We start from the raw sequence: 27537 nt of genomic DNA on the forward strand, positions 1-27537 counted from the left end.
TATAGTGCAAGCTGTCAAAACGGGCTGGTTGGCAGGGTTTTCCGATTCTTGATTTTGATGAACGACTTTGGGTAAAAACACCTTTTAATTATACCCCTCCGCAATGTTGAGACTTGATTTGCAATTGTTCTTATCGCTGGGAAAGTGAGTTTAATTGACAGCATTATCGATTAGTTGACTTTATTGAGTTTCATTGTGGTCGTATAGTATGTATCACTGTCTGAAAATAGTTTCGCTGAGAATCACATTCGCTTTTTGAGGCAAGGTCTTCTGAATAGCTGTTCGCGCTCCCGAATCCACTTGTTGCACACTACAAAGAATTGCATAAGATACAGTTGCTAGGTAATAAGATGTCGAGCATACCCCATTTGGAACCCACTATAACGGGGCAAGCGGCATGAAGGGTTTGAGAGTCGCTTTGACCGTCGTCCTTGAGGTTGTACCACATTATGACAGATCCGCGTTGGGGAAAGACGGCCTTTCTAATGTTGGGAAACACGGTGGCTCCACCTTGCTCTACATCCGTCAGCTGGGGATAATTAGAAGTAGAAATAAATGTAACTTAAGGCAAGTATATTTGAGTTACTTACGTAGAAGAGTACTGTCGCAATGCGATCGCCACTCATGGCAGTCAAATTGGAGTTCTTGAATCAAAATGCAAACAAAATGATGACAATACTTCTTGTAGAGCTCGCTTACTTACAATCGTGTTGAAGAAGTCGTAGTGCTGGTCGTAGTGGCCACCCAGGCCGTAGTTCATCAGCTGCAGCATCTCGGAGCCGTAGAGATTGAACCCGGTCATGTCGGTGATGCGGGCATTGAGGCGGAGAGTGAGGGGGCTATAGCCATCGGGGAACCAGGCCACCTTGGAGGTCCTGGTCTTCACCACCTCGTTGCGACCGGAGGCGGCCTGAAAGACAGTGGCTCGCTTCAGACCCGGAGTGGCCATGCCTTGGAGCTCCTCGATTTCCTTGGCAGAGAGCACGTCGTGGTAGAGCACCATGTACGGGTCCAGACCCACCAGTTCCATCTTGAGCGGAGCGAGCATCAGGAAGGGCGAGGTGGTTCTGTTGTACAGACAGTGAAGCTTGCTGTCCGCGGACGGCGCGAACTGACCTCGGCAGCCCATCTGGTAGGCAGATGGCTCCGCTGTTGCCTGAACCTGCAATGTTTTCATGGCGAGTTGGGTTCATTTTAGCCCTATCTAATTGACCTTATCAACCTGTCTACTCACCTTCACCGGATGCGCACTGTTGGTGTTGGTACCCGTCCTTATCATAGTTTCGATTTCCGACTTCTTCAGCAACAGTTTAATATCTTGCGGGTTATCAGCCAGAGCAATGTTGACAACTTTCAGGGCATCGGCGTGCTGGTCTGTTTGGATTTGAAATAGAATAGAAATAGGCGCCCTCTCTTGAAATCCGAAACTACTTACTCAGCTTTAGCAGGGTTTCAGCATAGACCATTCGCACTTCGTTTTTGGAAATCTGAAGGGGAGCAGCCAGGGTATAAACCTCCATCAATACAACCGACTGATAGATCCAGCTAGCAGCTGCCAAATAGTTTTTCTGGTCAAAGAGGACTTGGGCCATGGCATACGTGTCCAATACAGTGAGGCTCACACTGTAAACAACATGGGTTACTGGCTTGTTCAATAACCGAATGGTGACATTAGCTCCATCTTACTTGTACTGTTTGCCATTGAGCAGTCCATGGGCGATTTCCGACACCTTAAGGCCATAGGTGCTTTGAATGCGATCCAAGGCGCTCACAGCCTCCTCCACGTCCGTGTGGGTGGGCATGTGTTGCCGCAACTCCTGGATTCGCTCCACCTGGGAAACGCCCACGGGATCGTCCAAGTAGAGTTGCCAAATAATCCAGTCGCGGTTCATGCGCCGAATGAGCGAGAAGGAGTTCAGCGGATTGGATAGGTACTGCTCCGTGGAGCCGCGGGCTTTGTCGTTCTCCAAACGCAGGCTGGTTATGCTCCTAAAGCAAAATTAAATACAAAATTACTATAGATAGATATGGAATAGATAGAATTAGAATCATGCTAGTACCTTCTTACAGTCTCCAGTTTCTTCTCCAGCTCGACTGCGTAATCCTCCAGGTTGTCGATCAGCTGCGCCTCCAAGTCGAGCAGCTTCACCATTCCCGCCACCGAGGTGCAGTGGCTCTCCTCGCCTGCCACCTGGCGGTGGAGAAGGAGCAGCACCTGGCAGGTGAGCAGCACCCTTACCGGGAGTAGCCACTGTGAAGAGCGCATTGTGGGTTACCGTTCTGGTCGCGGTTCTATGTGGGTCTACGTGACGGAGCCAACTGGCGGAGCCCAAATAGTCGGAGCTGGCAAGTTAACATCGGGCCGAGATAAATACTCACTCGTATTCCGTTTATAGCGATTCTTTCGACTGCTGATAAGCGGCGCATTGATAGCGGCACGCAGCGATTTAATTAACCCGAGAGCAAAAGCACCGGAACAAAAATATTGACTTGGCACTACGTGCTCGCCACTCGCAAAAGAGCTGCGTCATCGGAGAACGTGCTCGCCCAGATCACTGACCACCGCCAATACGATGTGGGCAGTGGCTAACTGGAGAATGACAGTCAGCAGTTGGAAAAGCTTTGCCAGAGCTCAGCTGAAGCGTTTAACATCGCTATCTCTTTGACAGATATATATTTATCTACATCGATTAATAATAACCTTTATGTACAGGTTGTTCGCACATTTATAAGATAAGATATGACATAAAAACGTCATATTTCCTAAAGCTTTCTATGCATTCTACAAGCATTCTTTAAAGTTATTTGATTTTTGCTTTCCCAAAGACCCTTGTGCCATATACTTCACTTTTTTCAAAAAATTCTACCCTTCGAACGTAGTTCACACAAAATTCAGGTCCCCAATAACTACTACGACATGAATAAACTATATGTCCATTCCACCACCGACTTTCTGCACATCAAACCGGTGGCAGTTCGCCCGACGCTCTTCATATTCTACACCTTGGAAACAATCCTGAACATTATCTGCATTGGCTATCACATCACTGGATTCCAGCCCCTCGAGTGGAGGGGGCAGGAGATCCACTACCTGTGCCTGATCGTCTTCTACGCCTTCATAGTGGTGAACTTCTTCCAGAGCATCGCGATTTGCACGGGACGCATGCCCAATGTGCTGGTGGAGATCTGGAAGGCCTCGGTGGCAGCGGTCGCCTTCATCCTGATATCCTTGCTCACCATGTGGGACGTGGAGCGGCAGTTCTCTGTGTTCTTCGTGCGACCCAGCGAGCAGGCCCAGGATGAGCACAGAGAACTGCCCCCCGTTCACCCGACCTTCCGCTACAAGAAGGGTCAGTCCATCTCCTCGTTGTTCTGCGGTCTGATCTACCTGCTCCATGCCGTAATCATGTTCGACGTCAGGCTGACCTCCAAGCTTGTGGTCAATGGATCACAGCACTTGCCCATTCCCCTCTTTGTGCTGGGGCGCGCTTTCCACAGGAAGATGTCCAAGTACGAGTGGTTTACGGAGTTTTGCGGCAACAACACCATTGATCTCTAGTGGGAAGTCTTAAATGAGTCTTATGTAGGATTATTTAGAAAAACCATAGTTCAAATCCCAAATACATATGTATATCTATTATATCTATTTTCCTGGGAAATACTGTCACTTTTATACATTGTTTTGATCAGTTTTATACTCGGTATGTCTGGAGCGGAGTCCCTTTTCACCTGGGTCTATGGACCGCGTGGCTCAGCGCGCGGGAGCGGCGCGGCAGGACATCACAAGCCGGAAGCTCTGCGCCCCGTGCTCTTTGTGTTCTATACGCTGGAAACCATCTTCAACATGTTCTGCATGGGGTATCACGTCACCGGCTTTCAGGTCATCGAGATGCACATGTTCGATTGGGATGCGGTGGCTATCCAGTACTCCTACCTCGTGACCTTCACCTTCTTTACGATGGTGACACTCTTGCAGAGCGTCAGTATATGCACGGGTAACACGCCCACCGTCATCGTGGAGATCTGGAAGTCCTCGGCGGCCGCCATCGCCTTCGTCCTCATATCCCTGACCACCATGTGGGATGCGGAGCGGCAGTTTTACGTCTTCTTTCTGTCCAAGGACTTCCGAGAAAACCCCATCACCCACTATGTGGAGGACCTGCCGATGCACCCGTTCTTCTACTTTCTGCGTGGACAGTCCATCTCGTCGCTGGCCTGCGGGATACTCTACCTGCTCCACGCCACCATCATGATCGACGTGAAGTTGACCAATGACCGGAACCAGGGCGAGAGCAAGGGTACCTACATGCCCATACCGCTTTTTGTGCTGGGCAAATTCATCCACAGGAAACTGAGCGACTACGAGTGGTTTCGCGAGTTCTGCGAAAACGAGCCCATTTACTTGTAGAGAAACTTTTCTATCTTGAGCCAGTGGAGTTTGGCCAAAAAATTGTAGTTTCATATTTTGTAATAACGCCCTTTCCAAATTTTGTAAGTACTTAGAGGTATGCTTGTTGTACATATACATTTGTATCGCTGAGTAATGTGATATATATATTTTATAAAATAATCTGTAGTCAGCAGAGCTTTTCCTTATATAATTAGTTATCATATAGAGATAAGGGATGTGGCTGTTACTTCGCTTCTATATTAATTAGCTGGTTTCGAAACAGCCTAATTAATTTGAATCTTTGAGGGCGCCACAATGTAAATCAAAATCGGATATCTCGCAGTCGAGGCACTCGACCGTGCAATTCCTACTGGTTAATGCTCGCATTACTGAACAATTGCTATCTGCTGGCGCCATGAGTGAATCCGTTGAAAGGATTTTTGTGGAGACCTAAATGCCGCTTTGTATAGAGCCCACTTGTTGTGCGTGTGTGTGTGGGTGTGTGTGTGCCAAGGTATGGCAAAAAAGGCTTTAAATTTTACACTTTTATGGAGCGGCCAGCGGGTGATATGGCCGCATGCGAATGGGGTCGGGTCATATGTCCTGCCGTTGATATCGGCTTAACTTTGCCATAAAACTGTCAGCGTCATGCCTTTTGCGGGGTCGGGTTGTTGGACAAATGAAATAAATTTTACAGCCAAATGGACAGGGCAGCCAAACAAAAAGACCAAAGAGACCAGAAAGACCAATGCACACGGAGGCCCAGAGATTTGTGTGCGTGTAGTAGAACGGAAAGGCAAATCTAATGCGGACAACAAAAGCACCTGTGACCTGGAAAATGTCCTGCCCTCCACACACCGAGTTTATGTCCGTGACCGTAGACTCCTGGACTTTAGATTCTGGCTGCTGGATTCCGGCTGGCACTACGGGTTCACTGTCAACAGCTGGACGGGCCTTTAAGCTGCTTTTGGGCCACTTTAAGCCAGACATGGCAAATATTTGCTCAAAGCATTGCGGCCCCCGGAAGGCAGGAGGATGTTCATCAATTAAGTGTCATCAATCATTGGCGGCGCATGGATCAAAATCAGCGACTACGGCGACGGGCAAACATGTCACGGTACAAAATATCGTTTAACCTACAATGCCAGCACCACAAAACCTATTTACTTCGGTAATGTGAAGTTGCCGTCTCGCAAAATCAGAACCTCATCCCTCATCCCTTATAATACTTAACTCGAACACCTAAACACACAAAGCTAATGCATTTTTTGGGGGTTATGCTTTGCACTGGCACCTTCAAAGGCATATCAATTTCAATTGGTGACCCACTCAGTGAAATCCATCGCGGCTATTAAACTGTAAACCGCAAAACTTTGAAAAGTTTTGGGCTCTGCTTGATGCTTTATGGCAGCGAGCGCAAATCAAGCGGAAACTCAAACACTTGGTTTTCGAAACGACTTGTGAAACAAAGCTCCATTAATGGCGCCCAATGGTCGAGGACGCGGACGCCGCCCGCCAATCTTCTGCTCCAATCTTCTCCAATCTCCAATGCGAAATCAATGTCGGGCGCTTGCAGTTATGATTATTGCAGTTGTCGAAAGTTTTCAGTGGATTGGTGTTGGTATTGGTGCCGCTGGATGATAATGGGCTGGGCAAACAGGGAGTGAGAGGAAAGGTTTATGCAAATGCGGGCAGGGCTTTTATACACTGGCAAACAGACAGCGATGGCTCGCTAAAAAATGCTTATGACTTGTGTAAACAATTTCGCCACACAGTCCTTGCTCCTTAGATATCCTTTTACGTGTAGGTATGCCCTGCTGCTGCTCCTGCTCCTGCTCCTGCTCCAGTTCCAGAACCGAAGGAGTGTATCTCCAGATCCAGATCTGGTGTGTAAAAGTATTTTATGGACTTTGGCATTTTCGCTGCGGAAAAGTTACTTTGGCCGATAAGCGAGCATGTGTGTGACTCCCGTTTGTCCTTGCATGTCCTTCCTCGTCCTGAGCAGCGCACACACACATTTTTATGCATTTTCTTAGCGGCCATTTTTATGCCCGCACACGTTTTCCATTAGACATCAACAGGACTGTCATTTCCCTATTTTCCTCTTTTCCTCCACGATTTCCACGTCTGAGCCCGCAGTCTCAGCATGGGCGAAAGTCCCAGGGAATCGCAGGGAATCGCTGGGAGTGGGACTGGATTTTGGACAAGCTAACTTGAGACCTGTCACTCCCGCTCTTTCTCCTAATTGAAAACTGGGTCAATTGCCGGGTAGCACATTAATCAAATTCAGAAGCCCGCTTCTGCGTTTTGCATTCGTCATTAAAGCAATTATCATGTTGGGACAATTACTCTTTGTTAGGCATTGGAACTGAAACTTCAAGCTGCGAAACTTCAAACTGCGAATCGGCTGACTGAAAACTGCGCCAAGGTGGCATTAATCTTCATAAGCGTGACAAGTTCATTAGAATAGCAAACAAACACGGCATTCATTTCCTCCTACTTACTGTGGCCACCACCCCCGGAAAATGCTACCCCTTGATGTGGCGCTAATTGAGAATGTAAGTTAAGCTCGTGCTGGGCTGCAAATTCAATAGGTTGCCTATAATAGATGACTCTATTTAGGGAAATATTTACATATTTCTAGGTAGTCATTTTCTGGTATGAGTGCACAACGATTTAATTGCAATCTACAAAGTGTTACCTTATCCCTTACGGTCACGACTTTTATTTATGTTGTTGAGCATAAAAAGAGTGTGTAAGATAAATCCCGTATCCCTTTATACCGCCCACCAAAATCCGCCTCATTTTTCCACCGTGGCTTGCATAATTCCGCGGATATAATTTTTTAGCGAGGCGCTGGAGCGCGGCGCGTATAATGCGCATAATTTCTATGCCACGTTGGTCACCCGAAAAGTAAATGTAGACACAGCCACGTCCTTCGGCGCTGGCCAGCCACCGAGGTCGACCTTTGTGCCAGCACCACCCCATCACCCCCCCAATGCCAACATCACAACAACAGCGAAGGCTTTTGGCACTGGTTTTCCAGCTTTTCATCTGGGAGGGAACTGGGCCCATGAACAAAAGAGGTACATGCGAAAAATAAAACCTATTACCGGAATCATAATTATCTTTTATGGCCGCGTCTGTCATGACGACATTATGGCGTGGTCTGCTCCTGGACCCCTTCCTTTGGTTTATCCCATGGCCCGCTCTTTGCCAGTGCACTGCAAGAAAAACTTTGAAAACTATGTTAAAAAGTAAGCAATGCAAGAGAGACTACGTGTTTCGTAAGAAATCAAAGGGAGTGATGATTATAGTAAAGATAGTGCTTCTCTTAACAGAAGTAGTAGACCTGGAATCGGAATTTTCGTGCAGTGTACTGTATCTTGTTCTCTGTCGCTCTCTCTCTCTGTCTCTCTGCACGTAGCAATAAAAAACCGCGAAATGCGGCCAAGTAGCGGCAGAAAAAAGTAACATAAATTACTCGCAAGCCCCAAAGCCCCACAGTGGGGTTAAGGCGGGTTGGCGGTGGGGGGTGTGCGTGTTCGGGGGTCCCACAAATTATGTAGTCGGAATAATATTTTCATTACGGCCAGGGAAAACAGTTTCGATTCGCCCCACCCCCTCGCAGACATCTGTCGCCTCGGTCGCCTTCGTTTGCCGGTTGTTGGCCGGCTAAAAACAGGTGTTTCCTAATTTATTGGCCTGGCCCGCAGACATTCATTCCCCATTCCCAAGTAATTGCCATTTCACCACTGCGCCATTTACTTGTACCTCCTGCGAAATGATTATTACAATAAGAGGAGGAAAAGGGGACACTGTCTGCGGCTGGCAGACAAATCAAAGTGCCAGCATTGCTTGTCATGTGTTTTTTAATTTCTAATATTTCACGCGTCACACTGCCACAAACGGGGACCCGGTTCGCCACCCCAAAGTAATGCTAATGCCTCTGACAGAGGCCCTGCCATTGTTGTGCACTTTGCTGCAAATTATGCGAGACACGTCGCCGCAGCCGCATTACTCGCAGCTGAACAGATCGAAAAAGGCCAGGACTCTGGTGGTCTGTGGGTCTGGAGATCTGGAGGTGTGCCCGAGGTGCATTTCTCCGTGGAGCAGATGGAGGAGTTTCAGGCTCAAGGAAGGGGAGTCGGACTCATCCCCCGGGCCAACTGGCATGGCCAGGCTACGTGTGATAATCCCAGCACCACTCAAGAAATCCGCTTTGAGGAACCAAAAATACCTCTTTTAGATAAACTTGTTGAGTTGACTTAAAACATGTTGCTATTTGAACACCAATAAAATATAGTGTTGCACACTTCTAGGTACTCTAGGTAATATAACTTTTTTTAGATTTCTGTGTTGCCCTAGAACTTTGAACCACTTTTGCTACCGTGTAATTGAAGCACTGCGATTGGGGGGCTGCTGCGGCGGCCGCTCGTTTCGCCCAAGGCCAAGTGTGTGGCATTCCCCTTGTTAAAAAGCGCAAAATGCACGTGCTGCCTTTGTGCGAATCCTGCTGTTGCTGCTGCTGTTGTTGTTGTAATTGCTAGCCGCCGTCTGTTGACAGGATACTTCAACTATTGTTTGCCAGGACCCCCGACTCCTGTTTAATTCAGCATGAAATTGGTTTGTATTATGATTTTCCATTCGCTCTCGCCCCTGGGCGCTTCAGCTCAAACACCTCAGCCAGCAAGTGTTGGCGTTCTTAAAGCTCAAAAAGGAACCATAAAGTATTTCACTATATTCTCCTATATCGCCATATAGTATTTACTGCGGGAAAAAGTTCGCTTTGATGCTGCTGCTTTAATTAAAAACTGCGCGCTTCGCGTAACTAGCACTTGATTAATTTTTGGTTGCACGCAAAAGTAAAGCGAAAAAATGCAAAGCAAAACAGAGACACACGACCGCAAAAAGCAGCAGGAAAAAAGGATTCAAATTAATTATGTCCGTGCTGTGCTCCGGGGCTCCCTGTCCCGGCTTCCAATCCGGATTTCTGGACCCAAGTGGACCGGAGCGCTTCCACTTTACGTTATCAGCGCGTGCTCTGCATACGAGGTGGATATGGACAGAAAGGACCCAATTCAGGATGAGGACACTGCATGCTGTTCGCTGCCATTCATTTTGGGTGAACTTTGCAGCTTAGTGGGCGGTTGGCAGCGATATTGAATTGCTGAATTTCCGACTTTCCGCGAAATGAAATACGGACACTGACCAGTACGGATGATATAGTCCAGAAATGGGCGGGATCGCCGATGCAGTGTGATTTACAGAAGAGAGGCTATATACACAGCAAATGGTCGCAGGAGGAGGAACTTGGCTCTGATTGAAAGTTGTCTTATATCAAACCCCGATATAAAAACCATAAATGCATTAAAGTCTCAGTAAATTAAAAGAGCTACTCGAGGTTAGGGACACGTTTTGCAGAAGATACTTTACCTTGCGCAGAGCAAACACGTTTTCAACGTTTGACACTTGATAAAGTCGCGACATGAGTGAAAATCCTTTCAGATTCCATCTGTTTTCCGTGCCCACGTAGTCCCCAAACCTGAGCACACGCACTCACAGATACACTTCACCACACAGATACACAGATACAGATACACATATACAGATACAGATACAGATACAAGTTCACATACAGATGCAGACGCTCTTCATTTGGCTTCGTAGACAAAGGACACAATGCCCCTCCCCGCTGCTCAGATATTAAACACAATATTAATAATCTCACATGTGCGTGTGGGTGGCTGGGTGGTTGGGTGGTGCACGGGTGACTTTGGGTGACTTTTCGGGTGGGTGTGTCGACAGCAGCCGCCAAGAGCCATCAGTCATCCACTCAGCCACACACACGCGATTTTTACCTTACTGGGGAATAAATACTTCCAGACTTTGGGCCGCAGACTGGCGCCAGGCCAAAACAAAGAGCCATCAACAAAAGCGAGATGTATCCTCCCATTCCTGCCTTATAAACGCTCCAAACCCATTCCGAGAGCAGCGAACAATCGCTAATGTAAATGTTTGTCTGCTATTTGAATTTTAATTACTTTTCGCCGCGCTGGCAAGAACTATTTGATATCCCCGCCGAGCTGAGCCACACCAAACCAAACCAAACCGAACTCACCTAAACGTAAACTTTTTAATGGAATTCCTGGCCAGAAGAGCAGAAAAACTTTCCACCTCCCCACTCGCCGCCATGCGAAACTGGAACTGGAGGGCCAATCGGTGGACCAGGCCCAAAGCCAAAGAGCCAAGATCGTAATGCGCCTTAATTGAAATAAGTCCCCAACCAATTGTTAGACGCGCAGCCACTTAAGCTCGTCGAAGACAAGGTCGAACTTGCAGAGAGAAAAATAAAGTACAGCAAACAGCCTTTAAACAACTTAAGCAACATAAGATTTTAAGAGCAGAAGCTACCTTTCCTTATTACTTTCCAGTGTACTGCTTTCTGCACTCCCAATTGCACAATCAAGAGTCAGCCTCAGCCTCCGTTTGGTTGGCATAAATTTTGGAATTGTTAGCCGGGGCCACTTGAACGGAAACGACTAATTCCCGTTGCCCAGATTGAGGTGGAGCCGCCCCCAGTTCTTCCTGCCCAGATCCTTGGAGAGTTGGGAGTGGTCCTGGTGTCTGGCATCTGTTCCACAGACGGAGCACAAAAATATTCGGCGGGCTGCCGTGACTTGGAAATGCCTTTTATCGGATTGAGACGTGCGGTGTTCTTGCCACTGCGGTGGAACTTTGCAGGAAATTCAATCAAAGGTACAAGTTAATCCCGCGTGAGTTCATAAAGTTCACGAGGCAATTTATGTGCCAGGCACCATAAGTTTTTTGGCCCAGCCGAAAGTTGTAGCTTTAAAAAAGCCAACAAAGGTGAAGAAAACTTTTCAAAATGGCAATCTTTAGCCAGCTTTTAAAGTGAGTTTATTTCTTAGAAAACATGGCATCTATAGGAGTGCTTCCATATGTTTACAGTCTGCTTTTAAAGACGCACTTAACTCGATTCTAGCATATTGAACTGATTTATCGAAAAGCACGCAAAAGGATTTCCTTTTTGTGATCTGACTCAAAGCAAAGCAGCATAAATCACGCGCCTTTGAGCCTTTTGAAGTCACCAGAAGACTGCGAGCATTTTTGGCCGCTGAAAGACAAAAGAGTTGAGGGGCAAACTGGCAAACTGGCGAACTGGCGGATTCTGGAGTGTGCTTCGATTGTGTCTTCAATTAGTGTTAAGAGCTTGTCAAACAAGGAGCCAGATTAAAGCAAAGTCGATTTCCCGGGCTCCCAATTTTCCCCACCATCCTCGCATTTCGCTCTGCTAACATGCAACTAACCATGGCGAACACGTTTCGATTGTGGGCGTATCGAACAGGGCAGGAGGGAAAATAAAGGACTCGGCACTGAGGACTCTGGACTCAGGACTCAGGACTCAGGAGGCGAATCGATGGCCAATAGCCGTGAGCTCATTTCACCTCCGAAAAGGCAACTAAGCCGGGAAACGAGGGCAAACATCTAATTGCCTGGACAGAGCAAATAGAACAAGGCACTGGGGACTACTTAGGAGCATCCTTGGGAACGATAAAGAGGTGAAGGATTAATAGCAAATAAATTGATGTTGAAATGGCGATTACCGAAGAAGGACGACAAAGGATAAACATTTCATTTCGCTACTGCCCCATAAATCACGGCGAAAATTTACCTATGAAAAGGAAAATGTCAGCAAGACAGGAAAGCTGCAAAAACGAATTCCCATTCAGACATTATCATATGAATTTCTTTCCCCCCAAAAAAAAAAAAAAACATAAACAACAAAAGCCAAATGTTGCATAAATTCGGCTGGCACTTGATGTGTGTATTACAACAAAAGGTGAGCCAAAATGAGGGATGAGACCCTGAGGGTGGACCAAAAAAATGTGAGGGTGACCAATGCTGGACAATGCAAATCTTGACCGTGGAGCAGAAAGCTATGCTCGCATAAATTTTCATAAATTTCAGGCTTTGATTTATTTCATATATGGATTTTTTCCACTCTTCTGGGGTGGACCTGCCCATTGATCTTTGGCAGAGTTTTTTCCCAAAGAACTTTAAGCAAAGTTTCCCCTAAAAATCGCTCACTTTTCACATTCATTTCCGGCAGTGAGAGTGGCAAGTGGCTAAGGCAAAAGGATAAATTGTTTGCATGTCCTACAGAAACAATCAAATCGCAATTTACTGGCTCATGGAAAACCGATTTATCGTTGGCGAAGTTAGTCGGTCATAAAACATCCATTAACTTCATGTCAATGTTGCATACGCACACCATACACCCAGTCCCAATATATATCCCCTCGATTCCGATTCCAAGCCCGATTCCGATTGCGATTCCTGCCGGACAAGCGTTCATTTGCGGTATTTTCCAGGGGGCGGCGCTTTTCACTTGGGGGCGTTGCAGGCCGCGTTGCTCGGTGAAAATTGCTGGGACTCAGAATCGAAACTCAACTGTGGCCTCTGCCACATGTCAGCGTTTTACTGTGGGCAAAGGTCAAGGGGTATCACAAGTTGGCTAGACCTAATCGAATTCCCTACATTGAAGGAATTATGGTTGGTAAATTCTAGTCAAAAGAAACAGAAAATGTTGGTTGTTGTTTATAACTTTAATTTGAAAAAAAACGTTCTTATGTTTATAATAAACTCATACAGGGTATGTGGAAGTCGTTTCTTGGGTCTTGCGTTGGACTTTTCGTGCTCCATCGGATCCTTGCCCAATGACACGTGATAAGAAATGTCGGGCGGTTGAACTGTCAGGGAGGTGTGTGTTGTAATTGGGGGCCAAGGGGCCAAAAAACTGTTGCAAAAAACAATTGCACACGTAGGCAAAAGCAATTTGCCGATTGCCGCAAAGGAAATGTCGCCAAAAGTATCTTGCACTTTTTTTAGCCAACCGAATTTCTGACTTTCCCCCTCGACTGGGAAAATCCCCAGCCAGTGCAGCCAAAAAAGAGAGTTAATTGCCGGCGTCTGAAGTGAATACTTCTCGCTGTCATTTGCCATCCGCAAAGGGGAGGCGGCGGCGGAAAAGCGGAGGGGGAGTGGCACTTAATGTGGGCCGCCTTGGCGGAAACTTTTGAATTACCTCAGTTACGCAGGAGTTTCGAAATGACTCCAAGGATGGGGAGTCGGAATGGGAATTGCTACGGTTACAACACTCGAGCCTCGACGCCGTTTTCATTTATGCCGTTTCAAGTTGCTCAGCGAAGCATCCGAGAGTTTTCCCGGGGTAGGAAAATGTTTGTCTTTCATTTGGGCTCATCCTCCTGGCTTTTCTCCGCTGCTGGCTGCTGGCTGATGGTGTCTGCTTAACAAATTCTCTACGATTATTACCTGCTGTTAAAAATTTCATAATCTCGCAGATAATAATTTAATGCGTCGTTTTAGTGGCCAACATTAAAAAGTTTGCCAAGAAAACTCTCCCCAGATAGGGAAAATTGAAAGGGAGTGCTTGGGGCGATGAGGTGACGGCAGAACCTTGTCTGGCATTTAATATTGTTGTAAGCAGGTAATTCCGCATCCCCACTGCGGTTTCTGGGCCGATAAGCAGCTGGCCCTGGACTGGCTCCCATTTGAACTGCCATCCAGAAGCCAGCCGATGGTGGGTTAAGCTGCTCAATACCCTTTCCTTCAGCTACTGAATAGCTACAAAATGTATCTTTATGTATCTTTAACTATTATGCATCACTCGTTATTGCAAGTATCTTTGCTGTTAGTTCTACTTTTCAGTATATAAGCAACTATTATCGTTGCTTCCCAACGTTTTCTAGATACCGCGTACAATTAGATTAGCTTACTGCGAGTGCAAGCAGCTCTTTCAAAAATCTATTTATCCTGATCCCACGAAGAGTAACTGAACCAAGTTCGTTCTCTGCTGGTCTCAAATGTGCGAACATTAGCACGGCACATCGAAGTTTATCTATGACCAGGAGGTACGTTTCCACCCCACGAATCCTTTTCCTATTCCTTTTGGAAGGAAGGTATGTGTCCTTGCGCCTGTCTGCCCAGCATGTGAACTTTTCAAAGTTATGCGCATTTCTGCTGACCATTGGCATTTTGCAGCTTTTGTTTTTGGCCAGGGAGCAGCAGATGGTGGGAGTCCCCCGGACAAAGACAAAGGTCGAGGACGGCAGCTGTTGCCCAATCGTTTTGTCTGCCGGCGCATCCCGGCATCGGTTTTGGGATTAATGCCTCGCCTGCTCCTCTTTTTTTTTTTGCCCAGGTCCTGGCCAGTTTATTGAAAAAGGTGACGTTGCCGCTGCAGCAGGAGCAAAACTTTTGCCAAACTTTGCCTGAGTTTGGCTCCTTTTTTTCGCCTGCTGCTCCTGTGCTGTCGATAATATCGATGCGGAACATATGTGAACATGTCGTTTGACACATTTGTCAGTTGGCTTAAAGTTGTCGCAGGAGCGGAGGAGAAACCCGGGGGCAGAACCAATCGAGTTAAGCTGCAATTGGTTGGCAAATGTGCGGCATTTGAAGACTATTATTGTAGGGATTTCCATAGCAGAAAACCGGTGTATATGCCAGGGATATTATTCAAAAACTTTGATAGGTGATACAAGTAAATAATCTGTTTGGTTTATGCTCCTCTACCTAGTAAGAACTTTGCATATATTGAGATAACCTTTAAGATGAATGCTTTAACATCCAGTATTTGCCACCAGCTGCACACAACTAAGATGGAATTTGCACTTGGGCGATTCAAGGCCGAGTTGTAAGCCACTTCACAGCAAATTAGAGGCTTTCAACAGCCTCTCACGGACACGCAGACCGAGTGTCTGTGTGCTCACATCTGTTGACAAATGACTGGCAATGTTCAACGGTGTTTGGCAGCACTTGTGCGCCTCATTATGTGGCATTTTGGGCTAACCGCTTTAATTAGCCCAGCCCACGCACACAGATAGTGGCTTACACACATACACACGCACACACTTGCACTTGCACACGGGCTGCAGGATGCATTGTCCTGTTCGCCGGCTGACCAACAAAGCCACTTGAGAGCCACCAGGCTTTGCAGTGCAAATCCTGTTGAGAGCTCCAAACCGTGCGCCTCTAATTGAGTCACAAATCAACCAAAATATATTATGCACCGCAAATTGTGCGGTAATTACACACACACACACGTTCCTGTGGAAGGGGGTGGTGTAGAGAGGGTGCGGAGCGGAGACAGTCGCTAATTTATGGCGCACAGTGTAGCATACTTTCCAGCACCTGCACAAGACATCGACTCCAGGACGACAATGGCGGCGTTAATTTGCCTGCTAATGAGCCGCAAAAACAAGCGCAGCCAACGGGCTTAATTATGTTAATTTACCCCGCGCTGTCAGCGAAGCACTGAGAGAAATTGAGACTGGTTAACTGATTAATACGACTGACTTTGGGTGCATATGTATATTAGAGTGCCACTTTAAGCGCATTGTTCCCTATTTTCCTTTAGTTTTCTTTATAATTGAGTGTCATTCTAAATGTTCTTGTTTTAAGTTTAGTTTTTTATTGCCATCGACTAACCGCATTAATTACTTGTAGATCTGCTCCTCGCTTGCACTGCGACAACGCTGCGTATGCGTAATTTTGCCGCCATCAAGTTTTAGTGGTGCACTTTTTCCGGCTTCTTGCTCGCTGCCAATCGCCAAATCGTATCAAACGCAATTTTTGCACTGGCGCCAGTCGCAGTCAGGGAAATTTTCTTTAAAGAACAAATTATTTCGGCGAGGGATGGAAAACGTGGGTGGATACTGTGTATAGTAGTATACTGTGTCAGTTTGTCGCTTCCTTTGCTTTCATATTTTGAATACAAATTGCTTTATTTGCGCTGCTGCGCCAATTTGAAAGTAGAGCTCCTTCTGCTCCCAATTTTTTTATATTTTTTTTGTTGTAACCACCAGGCAACCTCCCTTTGGAGTTGTCAGATTTGCTGTGCTGGAGTTATAAACAAGTGAGTTTGCCATTTCGTACCTTTCATACCCACTACTTTTGCAGACTGCTTTTGAATTTTATAACATGCCGCAGGGAGGTTTTTCTCTTCTTTTTTTTTTAATATAGGTGAGTTTTGAGTTTTTGGGGGCACACAATAACGAATTGCTCCCCAGTGAGCGTTTGTCCTGACAAAGTTATTTGCATGCCATTGTGCTTGGTTTACATGTATTATGTGTACTCTGCACCCACCCATAATAATTGAATAATATTTGATACTTGACAAATCGCCTGATTCTAATTTGACATGCTGACAGGCGAGAGCGAGTGAGCGTATCAAGGTAATAGGACACAACATTGTTGGCAAATGAATCCTATTGCTGCTGAGTTTTATGCGCGGATTAATGTCATCTGACTTTACGAGGCACCACCCCCCCTCCCCAAATGCAACCAACCCCCTTCTCTAAGACAACTTTGTTGTGTTCTGGCCATAAAAAACGATGTGGAAATGGGGAAGAGCTGCGGAAAACCGCAACCAAATTAGCCCTGGTTTATAGCTTCACATGCAGATCCGCTGCCGTGGAAGTTATGCATTGGAAATTCGCTTTTAATTAGCTGCTGACAACTGCGAGAAGCGCACTTCGCACATGGAATATAGGTTAGCTGAAACTTTGTAGCTCGACAGCTTCCATCTGCCCTCTAAATTTAGACATTATACTCAGATCACCAAAATACTGAGTATTATGCAGATCTTTATACTCTATATACTATAATCTATTTGTTTTGCTAATAAAGAGGTCATACCTAGATTTCATTGAAAAGCATTGAACAAGTCAATTGATTTCGAATTCCACATCAGGTGGCCCTCCACCCAAGGACTCAAGGATTCAGGCATCCAGGGAGCGGAATTGATTGAACCCATATTGATAAACACTTTTATATATTTTTTGGGTGCGCAAAAAACGAAAACATTTTTACGAGCCGCCATCTTCGCCGCCGTAGGGGTTGTATAATTTTATGACAAATTAATACAATGGCCCGGCCAAAACGTATGCTATATGGTATATTCAGGGGGGGAAGGGGGCAATTTATGCGGTTATTTATCATTCGTGGCTAATATCGAACGAAACATATTATTATTATTATTATATTTTGCACATTGCGCCTCGTAAATGTGTGGAAAATGTTTACGCCGAGCGAAAATGATTCATACAATTACCGAGCGACTGTTAATGTTGTTTTTGGGCCGCATAAATATCTAATATCGAATGGAAAACCCAAAACCGAAAGCGAACGGGCCAAAGGTTAACAACATTAAATGGGCTGGCCATAAATAAATAAGTGATTTAGTATGCAATAACTCATAACGCAGTCGACTATAAAAAGTGGAGCCACAAATATAGTTGTAGCGTATTTGCAAAAGTTAATAGATAGTGCAAAAAATGGCAACAAAAGGAAAATGCCTGCTTACGTTGTGATTTTCCTTTTCCCCAATATCGTAAGGGGAAATGCTGCTCCACTAACAGCTGCTGTTTGGCCTCTGTTACGCATTTTCCCTTGGCTGATTCGCCGGATGATGGCACATTTTCTCTGGCCTTTTAGTCGCCAGGCGGCCGTCGGAGCCGTCGAACCACAGGTTTCGATAGACTTGTGTATACAAACATAGAGTGCACACCCGATTCCTATTCGATTCCAAAATGGAAAGGCACAAAGTATCGTTGTCATTTGTCGCCACATCGATGGGAAAAGTTTCGCTATTAAATGCTGCCAATTGCTGTGATTCATATGCTGTCAGGGGAGCTGGCAAGTTTTTATGACAAACGGAAGGCACTTGAGCGCAAGTTTCTTGGCCATAAAAAGTACAACTCGACCTGTGTCTCAGCTGCTGCTTAATGCTTAATGCTTAATGGCGATGTCTTTGAACTATTGATGAGCCATTTGATACAATTAGCCGCCTTTTCGGTGGCGACAAGTGCTCCTTTGATGCCCGAAAGTCTTCCGTTTTGCCCGACAACCACCAAGCATTATTTATGTGCTTTTTGAGTTGGCTTACTTGAATACTTGAATGCTTGAATACTTGAAAAATAGCCACATTTCGCGCACCTTTTCCGCTCTTTTCCCGTAATGAGTTTTACTCCTTTTTCCCCGCTCGACGAACGATTTTCCCATTCCCGGCACGTTGCTGCATCCATCGACTTGACAGCCGGCCGAATGATTGAACGCGTGTCCATCAAAAAGTGCGTCTAATTGCTTTTCCCGAACACAAAAAAACAAGAACAAGAACACGGAAAAAGGCGAAAAAACGGGGTTACATTTCTGGGCAAAGGTAATTTTTTTGGCCTGCCATTTGGCTGACTGCTGTCCTATTTTGTAAATTTTTCGAAATTTGAACGGGTTCCTAATTTGATTTGTTTCGGGGGACGCATTCGCAGTGGGCTGGCTTTAAAGGGTTAAGGATACTTTACAAGTTCAGCTGACGGAACATTCTTCGTTTTTCTGGAAAAATTGTCAGTTTTATGAACATAAATAATAAATTAAGGAAAAGCTCACCTCTTAGTCATTTCAACGCGGGGTCAAAAAGAGAGCTTGAGAAATGGTAAACAAATTTATACATTTTGTATTCACAGGGTATTCTCCTTAATTTTAACTCATTTATATTGATAAAGTCAGCTTTCTCTTTAAGAATATATTCATCGTTCCTAGATATCTTAGGTTAGGAAATAGCTACCAACTTTCTTCCCAAATAATAATGCTGCCAAAATATCAAATGCTCCCAACAGCTGCGCTTCATAGGCTCCTTTCCCTGAGGTCCTGCGTCCTTCGCTCCTTCCAGTGGCTGTGTTAATGTTATGTAAGTAATTTACCTCAACTACAATCTCCGATGCTCTGCCTGTGCGTGGGCCTAATTTACTGCCCTTTTCGCCCACGAGCTTCCCTCTCCGTGCTAAACACATTTACGTGTTATTCAATTTTGCAAACTAAACGTAAAAATATCGTGTTTCGCCCACACCAGCCCCAAAAACCAACCAGAAAAACAACAACAGGAAATGGGAAAGTGCGGTGGAAAAGTGCGGGGGCGAAGGGAAAAACACTTTCACTGCGGCAGAGTACGAGTGTGTGTGCGTGTGGAAAAGTAAATATCAGGTTAATGGATTTGACGCCGCAGTTTGAGTTTCACTTTCACTTTGCCCGCTGCTCCTGCTGCTTTTCCCTTGCAGCATTTTCCACTCAATAAACTCGCTCGGCGGCTGCGGCAACATTTTCCTGCCGATAAGCAATTTCCCAGCAGCTTGCTTCATTTGCTTCCGCTCGGCACAGCCGGAAAACACCTTCGATGGCATTGTCTTAAACGCTGGAAATTGCTTAATGTGCCAGGAGAAATTGTTCCGAGGCAGCAGATGGAGGAGCACATCGATATAAGTAATGGGGCTTCCAAAGATAAATAGGTAAAATATCCACAAGATTGAAAACAACTTAAGAAGCTTTTAAATTCAAAAAAAAAACTATTTAAGAGATATAAACAGGGAGGGAGAGAAGCTATTTTAAAGGCTTATCAAAAATGTATGTAAATTTGTGTTTTTTGTGCATACTGATAGTCTCATTAAATTTTTGAATTCAATTGATTGCCGAACTTTATCAGAATCGCACACATGTGGTGCTTTCAATTTGCCTGGGCCATTCCTTCAATTCCTGGCATCGTAAACTGCGCTTATGTCTGGTCATCACCTACCATCCTGCACTCCCCGCTGCCAGGACTCGCATATGCAAAGTGGGAAAGGATAATCGGTGGAAAAGGAGCAGGAGGAGAAGGACAAGGTACAAATCACACGCGATCTCCTTGCGATGCGGAAAGGAGCAGAGGAGTCCGCCAAGTCGCTAAGTCGTTTTAATGGCCAATAAAAGCAAAATGTTGTCACTTTTTTCGAATTTGTATAAATTTTCATTGCCCCGGATAAGCCGTTCTGAGCGCACAATTCTCCCGCTTTTCACCCGCTTTTCTCCCACTTTTCTCCCGCCTTTCCTGATGCTGAAATACTACGTGCAATTTCCCCGTCCATCGGGGAAAACTCACAGAAGGGTTGCCCCGTTTGTTGTTGTTTACGATGTACAAACTCGTTTCTTTTTTTTGCAACTTATCGCGTGCTGCAAGTTGGCTTTCACTTCGAATCTGGGAGTCTTGGGTGGCAAAATGGGTGCTGACTTTTATGTTTTCACAGGCTTTGATTTAGTTTCGGCGGGCAAATCAATTTGTTTGCATGCGAATAAATAAATAGAATTCCAGGCGCTGGCACAAATCGCCATCGGAGGCCAATTCGATCGGTTTAAGCAGTTTTTACGACTCTCGCTCGTGGCTAGATTTGTTCGCATTATGTCGCCATGATTATAATTTATTATTATCTATTGGCAGTGTGCTCTATTAGCCCTGCTCCCATCTCCCATCGTTTTCCATCGCTGCCTTGCCACTTTTCAATTGCCGGAAATCAACCGCTAAGCGGCGGTTCCACTTAATCCCGCTGCATACTTTGGGGCTTGGGAAAATGGCAATAAATATCCACATATTACGTAATTTCACTTTTAAAGCATTAAGGAAAGTTAACTTAAATTGTTGGCCGTAAACTAGAAAAGGTAGATATTTATCCCCTCTCTGTTGTTTTTTAGGTTTAATATGAAAGGAATTACATAAATTTAATCAAGGTTTCATCTATCTCCTTAGGCAATTGCCTGATTTCATCATGTGCCTATCGTAAATATCACATCAATTCACCTTTTGTTTAATGAAAGCTTGGCTCCCATTTTTTACAATCCAATCAGCAATTTGTAACCAGCCTGCGGCGAAATTGTTGGCTATGCCAATATCCTGTGCATAAATTCCTTGATATTTTACCTTAAGGCACGCATAAAGGAATCTAGCAAACCTGGTTTATGGTTATCATAAATTGTTGTTTGCCGCGAATCTGCGAACCTGCGACCCTTGGGCCTTCCACATGAGATTTCGCCAATAAGGAAAGAGGGCAACTTTATGGCTTTTTAATGGATCGAATGCGAAATGAGTTTCGCTATAGAGAAGGAGAACGAGAACGAGGGCTGAGGGATTGATAATGACGCTGCTGCATTTGGCTAAAACGAAAGCGAAATTAAGGCAAATTAAATGAGCATTTCTCTGCGCTGCTTTTTGTTGCGTCTCGCCGCCGATTTGGCCGCGATCCAAAATGATATGCAAAAGTGTTTTTAATTCGCGGCAAGTGTCGCTGGCTGACTGCAATTTATGGAACTCATGAAACGGTCTAGGGGGAATCCCCATCCCCGCCTGCTGCTTAGCCAAAATGCTTAACCGAATTCAGGTTGTGGCCACCCTGGCAGCGCTTTTAATTGATTGAACCGACCATGTTCTCCAATTGCATCGCTTCGAATCCCTTTGAATCGCATCGAATTGAATCGCATCGCATCGAATGCTCTACGTTATCAATTAATGCGCTGCATTTTATTGTTAAGCACATTAACGCAGTCACGCAAAGTTACCCTGTTTTCCCACCGATTTTCCGGGATAATTGCGCCTGGTCGGAGCGTGTAAATTTTAATCCAATTGTGTGCTGCCAAGCTTTCCAACACACACACTCTCTCCCTCTGTCTCTGCGTGCACATGTATTTATTTTTCCTAGCAGCTTTTCCGGCCCAATGCACTTGATTGTATTTTTCACTGCGCCGCCCACCCACCTCAGGCCACGCCCCCCGCGACTACATGGCGCTGTTCATTGCATTGGCCAACTGCAATTTGTTTTTCGGCGGTTTTCCGGCCGCTCAAAGGTAAAACAAATGAGTGTGGTGCACGACTGAATAACGAATATTAAATGCTCAGTACATGGCATTGAATATAAGTAATATATGATAGATAACAAACATTACTTTAAGCTCGTTAGTTTAGCACAAAAATAGATAGTAACTGATACACCCTTTAGATTAACTTTCTAGTGGCCTAATACTCCCATTAACACCCCGTAGAATGGCAGCAAAATGGTTCTGCTCGATTTTCGGCATTGTAAACTACATAATCACCAGAAGTTGCACCATTTTAAAGGATGAGCAGAGGTGAATATGTACAGCTAACAAATGCTTAAATCTGAAACTCTCTATAAATGTGTAACCCAGCCACAAGGGTTTCATATGTCGCCGGAGCTCGTCTTTATATCATATCAATATCCTTTTAAGAAGTCACGCACAGGACACCTTCTAGTGCAGCGCACATCCCTGCCACATCCAACTGCTCTCATTAATAATTCCGCTTAAATGCTCTCTAATAATTTCCGCATAATTCATAACGGCGAACGTGGAACGTTTTATGCGTCACTTGCGATAAGCTCGTCCTTTTGTCGTCGTCGTCGTCGTCGCCGTTGCCGCAGATCCTGTCGCTGTTTGCTCCTCACAAATACAAACACCTCTGCCACCTCTGCCACCTCCGGGATATATACCTATATTCATAGCCGATTGATAACCTTAATAAAATGCTTCGCATTATGCCAATCGATTGCACACCATGAATGTGTTTATCCTTTGCTCAGCTCTCGCTTCTCCGCCTCCCTTCGAGGTCCTGGCACTGTGGGCGGTGGGGGAAGTTTGAGCGGGGGCGTGGCACACATCAAAACCGGCTGTTGCCAACACAAGCGGAGACGATGAGGCCAAGATGTAGGTGTACTGAACAAAAATTTCAGTAGAGTTTTACATTCTTATAATATTAACAAAAATATGAACTTGAATGTATCTCATTTATATTAAACTAGAATTTTCCAAATCACCGCAACTAAAATTGCTTTATATGCCAGTTATAATTAGATGAGATGTCATATTGAAATACTTCTTTCTTTCTGTGTACCAATGCTCCTTGCGACTACCTTGTTGGCCTAACCAGCGGCTCCCCAATATCCTGATTTCCCCTTCCCCACTTTTCCACGCTCATTTACTGCTCCTGGAGAGGGGGGTATAGAGAGGGGTGATGAAAGTGGGGGGAGGGGGCAGCACGGCAATTGTGCAAAAAGTGCCAATAAAGCACATTCTTTGTTCGGCTCGCAAAGTGCTCAACAAAGCGGGCAGGAGGATAACGTGTTACGCAAGCTTAGACCGCGTCTGTGTGCGTGTGTGTCGGTGTGTGTGGATGTGTATGTGTGTGTGCATAAGCATGTGTGGCTGAGTGTGCAAGGATAATAATAATAACCCATGAATAGGTAACAACTGTGGGAGCGCTACTAGAAAAGTTGGAGCTCTTGATGCCCTAGAAGGAAAATCAAAGGATACTTCTTGCTACACTGAGGATATTTTAGTTCGCTTCAATTGGAGGCTCTCTACTAACTTTCTTCTAATACATTTGAATATAAATGAGTATAAAGGAAAAAAGTGCAAAAAGGCTCAAATAAACTTCAGGACAATATGTGTAAAAATGCTTGAATAAACTTCAGGACCATATGTGTATGTGCACATATCCTCATCTGGAATAGAGGGTATCTCTGTTTGAGGCTGCCCCTTATGAGGGGGGCGGTTCATCATGGCTTGGCCCCCATCGTTGATTGCACTGTAGGTGGCTCCATCTTCCTTGCCAACTCCATCCCGAATTCCCAGTCCAACTGCTGCCCCTTCAGCTCCTGAACCTGCGCTTGATTGTTTAGCTGTTGTGTCTGTGTATCCATCAGATACCCGATTGTTTGCCAGCCCCATGGACGAGGACTCGGATGTGGATGTGGATATGGATGTGGATGTGGATGCGGCCGAGGTGGAGGAGGAGCACTGAGGTGCAGCAGTCAGACGCAGACACACCTCATTGATTTTATTGTGCTTTTTTCGCATTGGGGCATTGAAAACGCTCATAAAAATGCCCACACAATGAAAACGATGATGCGGCTGATGGTCCTGGGATTACGATTAGAGCAGGGCGGGGGGTTAACCTGTGGTTTGCCTCTTCAATGGACAATAGACGATGGACGATGGCCAGCAGACACTTATTCGCTGGCAAAGGAGTTCCCCATCCGCGCAGCAAATACCTATTCCAGGGCCAAAGAAACCTGATGTCTATTTTAAGTAGTCCCCGCAAGCGGCAGCTGCTGCAAGAAGGCAAAAGATACTTTTGGCTGGCTGCCTGCTGTTGGATTTGGATTTCGCCTGGCTGTTTTTGGAGATAGACTGTCAAAACGGGTACGTTTTAGTGCGATTCGCTTAATGAGCTAGCTGGCCGGGCAAATGACTTTTTGTAACTCGCACGCGGCTCGAATGAAAATGAAATGGGAAATGTGAAATGAGAAATGAGAAATGCATTTTCGAAATGCCAAAAAATGCCCAAAAGCCAAACGATGAACGCCGAACAACGCACAACCGAAAAAAGTTAGCATTTTGCAATTTTCCTGGCCAAATGAGTTTTTGAAGTCTAGACCCGCTTGGCTGCTGCAACAACATTGTTGCCGTGTCTTGTTGCATCCTGCTGGCCCCTTTTTGCCCCCGCCCCCCTGGTGTTAATTTGTTAGCACGCTGCACTCGGGGCAGACAGTGATTAATTACACAACAAAATGCCAAAAATAGTGAGGCGAACATTCAGCAGCAAACTTAAAGTTAATTAGTTGCCATGTCCAGAAATAACGCACTTTATACTCCAAATAGTTTCGATTCCCCAGATGCGTGATTTATTTCAGCACTTTCCTTTCAGCCTTTCACTGGCCACTGGCAGCTCACCTGGCGGGCGGGAATAAATTTTAAATTCTGGCCCAACCGCACTTTCCGCATTAAATCATTTCCAGGCCATTTCACAGCCGCCGTTGCCACCGCAATGAAATGGCGCCCAACCACTGAGAACCAGCAAAGTGCACCGCAAGAAATGCAACTGCAACTGCAATCAAAAATGGTGGCGTTATACATTGCTATCAATATGAAAACAGCTGAAGTATATATTGCAACCCAACAAAAAAGGCTTTCTATGAAAGCACAGTCGTATTTAAATGCTACGATGATTGCTATATGATTTCTCCCTGTGCATACTCATGCAGCATTCAGACATTCATTCATCCATTCGCTCGCTCATTCATTCGTGGCGATCCGCAGGTGAGAGCAGCCACGTGGAATGCCCCACGCCGTGAATTTTGGCGCTTGGAATATGCAAAAATTACACAGTCGAGTGCATCAGGTGGCGGGATGGGTGGTTCGATGGGGCTGCTGCCGTGCAGTGGAGTGGAGTGGTGCAGTCTGGTGGTGCTGGTGGTGCTGGTGGCCACTTCAAATATATCACGCGTGAAGCCTCCTGTCTGCCGCTTGATTGACAAACGTTTTTCCCCGCCATTTTCCGCCCGCCTCCCGCCAAACGAAAGGTGCATCCGGCGCGTTTAGAAAAGATAAATTTAAGTAATTGTCAATATTTCAAGCGGTGTAATTGCTCTGGACTCGGTCACTCCTGCGGAGAGATGCAGCGCGAAAAGCGACAGCATAGAATAAATCCCATTGCAGAAGTACACTCAAACATTTTCGGCCTTTCCACACCGCACTTTTCCACATTCCCCCCACTTTTCCAGCTGCGGCTTTATGCAGTTCTATGCCATTTTACACTTGACGTTTTACCAATTTCGAAGTTCTTTTTATTGTGAGCACCCTGTAGTTGCGCAAAATGGCATATAACTCTGACAATATAAATCTAAATTTCAAATGGTGGAGCTAAAGTTATTTTAAGTGACTCATTAACAAATAAAAGTATTACTTATTAAATTTGACTTTATTGATATTGATATTTTTAAGAATACAGGGTATCCCTTTGTTAATAATAACCATTACATGCAGTTCACACAGTTCGATGTTTTTTTTGCTGACACTTTTCGTTTTTTGTTGCTGGTTCTGATCGCTTTTTTTTTGCAGAGTTTTTTAGCTGCAGTGCAGCAGACAATTTTGTTGCGTGTTAACAACTGCAACAATTTAGGTTTAATTGATGCGAGCTGCAGCAGCAAGTTGAAGTGCCGGACTCGAACTCGAACTCTTTTTGAGCCCCGGGGAATCCCCTCCCCTCCCCTCACCACCCTTGTTTTTTGGCTTTTGTGCAACTTTTTCGAGCGCTTTTCCGTGAGGTTTTTCTGGCCGCTTCCGCTGTGACGAGAGCTGTTAGATAAAAGCTATTTACATGTTGTTATTTATGATTTTGCAGCTAAAATGCTCGGTGAATTATTCGTTTTTCGTCCGGTCTCAGCCTTTTTATTTATTCTCCACTCGCCGGCTCCTTTGCCAGCTTGTTTACACCTCGAAACTGGTATAAAAATACATATTAGGAACATATTTTCAGGGAGCATAGAGATGCCCGACTTCATTGAGCACTAATCCATGTATGAGCATGTTACATGGGGGGATAATAGCCCGTTGGTGGAGCCCATCCTCTTAGGTTTCAGATTCAACTTTATTACTTTCCGCTGACTCATGAGAGTTCTGCACAGAGAAAGGCGGAGAAAGAAAGCGAAACTCATGCAAAGGTTGACTTGATTTATCGCCACTCACCACTCTCCACATGCGCTTTTTGGCTTCGTTTTTTTATGAGCTACGGGGCGTATGATGAATATGTAATGGCAGTGTGTTATCCACTGCGTTGAAACTTTGATTTACTAACTGCGAAATAAATATTAAATTTTCAATTACACAAAGGCGACTGCAGGACAAGTTTGGCTTTGGCTTTTTCCATGCAATTACCTCCGGAGTCCAGACGGGGATGTCCTGCCACTTCGACAGGACAATCAGGACAATCCTGAAGCCAAGAAGCCAGGAAAACAGGTCCTGTCGAAGCGAAGCACCGGTTCGACTTGCTTGCAGTTTGTCTGGCCATTAAAGGAAATTGTCTGTAAAAATGTGGCCGTATTTCTTTTTGCAAGGTACTTAAAATTAAATTATTGGACACATTAACGTCTTGACTTTGCTGCAACAACAGTGGCAGTAGCAGTGGCAGTGGCAGACAAGGCCAGACATAGTGGGCGCTTTTGGGTGGTTGATGGACGCAGTGGGTGGTGGTGCACGTAAATGCCACGTAATGACGTCATTAAAGCTAGTGAAATGTGCTTTTATTATTGTGCCGTTGGTCGACTAGACTCCGTAGAACGAACACTTTCCAATGCCCCCCATTGCACATGCTCATTAATCTTAATAAAGTTAACTGTGCGACAAGTTTATTAAAAGCGATCCACTGGCGCCAAGGCTCAAGGTGTTTCACA

At 45.4% G+C, this 27537-nt stretch overlaps 4 protein-coding genes across 4 annotated transcripts in view; 2 read left to right on the plus strand and 2 right to left on the minus strand.

Annotated features, from left to right (window-relative positions):
* Positions 1 to 159: 159 nt before the first annotated feature.
* LOC122621630 (prolyl 4-hydroxylase subunit alpha-2) lies at positions 160 to 2711 on the minus strand. Its single transcript, XM_043799561.1, has 8 exons — positions 2061 to 2711; positions 1687 to 1989; positions 1436 to 1623; positions 1235 to 1374; positions 704 to 1162; positions 591 to 644; positions 364 to 529; positions 160 to 310 (listed from the first exon to the last, which is right to left on the minus strand). Exons 1-8 carry the CDS (start codon positions 2264 to 2266, stop codon positions 243 to 245), a joined length of 1584 nt encoding a protein of 527 aa, XP_043655496.1. The 5' UTR covers positions 2267 to 2711; the 3' UTR covers positions 160 to 242.
* A 118-nt stretch (positions 2712 to 2829) lies between these two features.
* Positions 2830 to 3640, plus strand: LOC122621644. The gene has a single exon (XM_043799581.1). The coding sequence runs from the start codon at positions 2918 to 2920 to the stop codon at positions 3557 to 3559; it is 642 nt and encodes a 213-aa protein (XP_043655516.1). The 5' UTR covers positions 2830 to 2917; the 3' UTR covers positions 3560 to 3640.
* An 18-nt stretch (positions 3641 to 3658) lies between these two features.
* On the plus strand, positions 3659 to 4568 carry LOC122621643. The gene has a single exon (XM_043799580.1). The coding sequence runs from the start codon at positions 3704 to 3706 to the stop codon at positions 4406 to 4408; it is 705 nt and encodes a 234-aa protein (XP_043655515.1). The 5' UTR covers positions 3659 to 3703; the 3' UTR covers positions 4409 to 4568.
* A 22451-nt stretch (positions 4569 to 27019) lies between these two features.
* The window catches only part of LOC122621647, a 107091-nt gene continuing 106573 nt past the window's right edge, over positions 27020 to 27537 (minus strand). Inside the window, exon 6 of the mRNA XM_043799585.1 lies at positions 27020 to 27147. Within this exon, the coding sequence (XP_043655520.1) occupies positions 27067 to 27147 (81 nt within the window). The 3' untranslated portion in view covers positions 27020 to 27066. The remainder of the gene's footprint in view (positions 27148 to 27537) is intronic.

The sequence above is a fragment of the Drosophila teissieri genome, chromosome 3R (genome assembly GCF_016746235.2).
Source record: "Drosophila teissieri strain GT53w chromosome 3R, Prin_Dtei_1.1, whole genome shotgun sequence".
In the NCBI taxonomy this organism is placed as follows: Eukaryota; Metazoa; Arthropoda; class Insecta; order Diptera; family Drosophilidae; genus Drosophila; species Drosophila teissieri.